The sequence below is a fragment of the Cyprinodon variegatus genome, unplaced genomic scaffold, assembly GCF_000732505.1.
Source record: "Cyprinodon variegatus isolate N-32 unplaced genomic scaffold, C_variegatus-1.0 Scaffold797, whole genome shotgun sequence".
NCBI lineage: Eukaryota > Metazoa > Chordata > Actinopteri > Cyprinodontiformes > Cyprinodontidae > Cyprinodon > Cyprinodon variegatus.
Window position 1 is genome coordinate 329,356 of NW_015151250.1, and position 1,234 is coordinate 330,589.

The 1,234-nt window shown below is 42.0% G+C and overlaps 1 protein-coding gene across 1 annotated transcript in view; it reads left to right on the forward strand.

Annotated features, from left to right (window-relative positions):
• Window positions 1-1,234, forward strand: part of sdf4 (stromal cell derived factor 4) — a 19,184-nt gene extending 17,950 nt beyond the window's left edge. Inside the window, 1 exon segment of the mRNA XM_015396423.1 lies at window positions 94-1,234. Coding sequence (XP_015251909.1) covers window positions 94-270 — 177 coding nt within the window. The 3' untranslated portion in view covers window positions 271-1,234.

Genomic DNA, 1,234 nt, shown 5'->3' on the forward strand with positions numbered 1-1,234 from the left:
TACCAGCAGTAGCCTGTTTTTACTCTCCTCTGAAGGGAGTAGTCAGGTCACTTCGCCTGCTGACGGCTAATCCTCGTTTGTTTGTTTCTCCAGGAATACATGGACCCAATGAACGAGCACAACGCCCTGAACGAGGCCAAGCAGATGATCGCCGTGGCGGATGAGAACCAGAACCGCCACCTGGAGCTGGAAGAAATCCTCAGGTACAGCGAATACTTCACCGGCAGCAAGCTCATGGATTACGCCAGAAACGTGCACGAAGAATTCTGAACACTGAAAAGACTTCTCCACACGCGCCACCTCCGAGATCTGCTTCAGGGACGTGGTGACGTGACGTGGCGTTCTACTGTCTACTGTCCGGTTTCCTGTTAAGTCCATCAGCTCCCCCTCCCAACATGAAAGCTAACGCGGCCTACAAATTATTCACAAACAGAAGAGGATTTTTGGGTATTACTCTCCAGAGTTGTGAAATGTGTGTATATGATGAAGTTTAGCTCAGACGATCCGGTTTGTTTTGGCTGGTGCAGCCATTTAACCAGCCTGTCTGTATTCACTGTAAATATCTATATTTGTTCTATAGAAATACAGCGGTGCTGGGTATGCTTTAGATAGCCAGTCTCATTAATTAGTCATTCCTCAATCCAGCTTATCGTTTTCTAAAATAAATTTGATTGCAGCAATATTCAGATTGATTTGAAATGTTAATATTCCTAGAAGCTGTGTGATGTTCATTACATAGATCCTCATTCAAAGCTCATTGGCTTGGACTAGTTATTTGCACAAAGAAATTAATATATGAGTGGTTCGATGAACATAAAGTAACGGGTTTCACTGATGACCGAACCGCACCTGAATGCAACACGGCTGTTCCCTTTGGACAGCAAGCAGCTCGTCGTCTGTGTTTTTATTCATGTGGATGAAGATGGATTTTATTTATTGACCTGTTTCAACTTTGAATGTTTAAATGCCTTGCACATATCTACTGCAGGTGTCCTTGTGTTGGTTTCTAATAATTATTTCGGTTCGTGTGGATTTTATTTGGTAGTTCTGTTTCTTGTTTTTACATGCATGGAGAAAAGAAAAATCAAAGGTATTTGTGGAACATCTGGGATCCGGCTGCTTTCTTTGCTTTCCTCGGTCTGATTGTAAAATAAGATTTCTAAAACAGAATGTGACGGCTTTATAAAATGTTCTACAGGTAAACAGGAGAACAATAAATGTTTCTTAACAACAA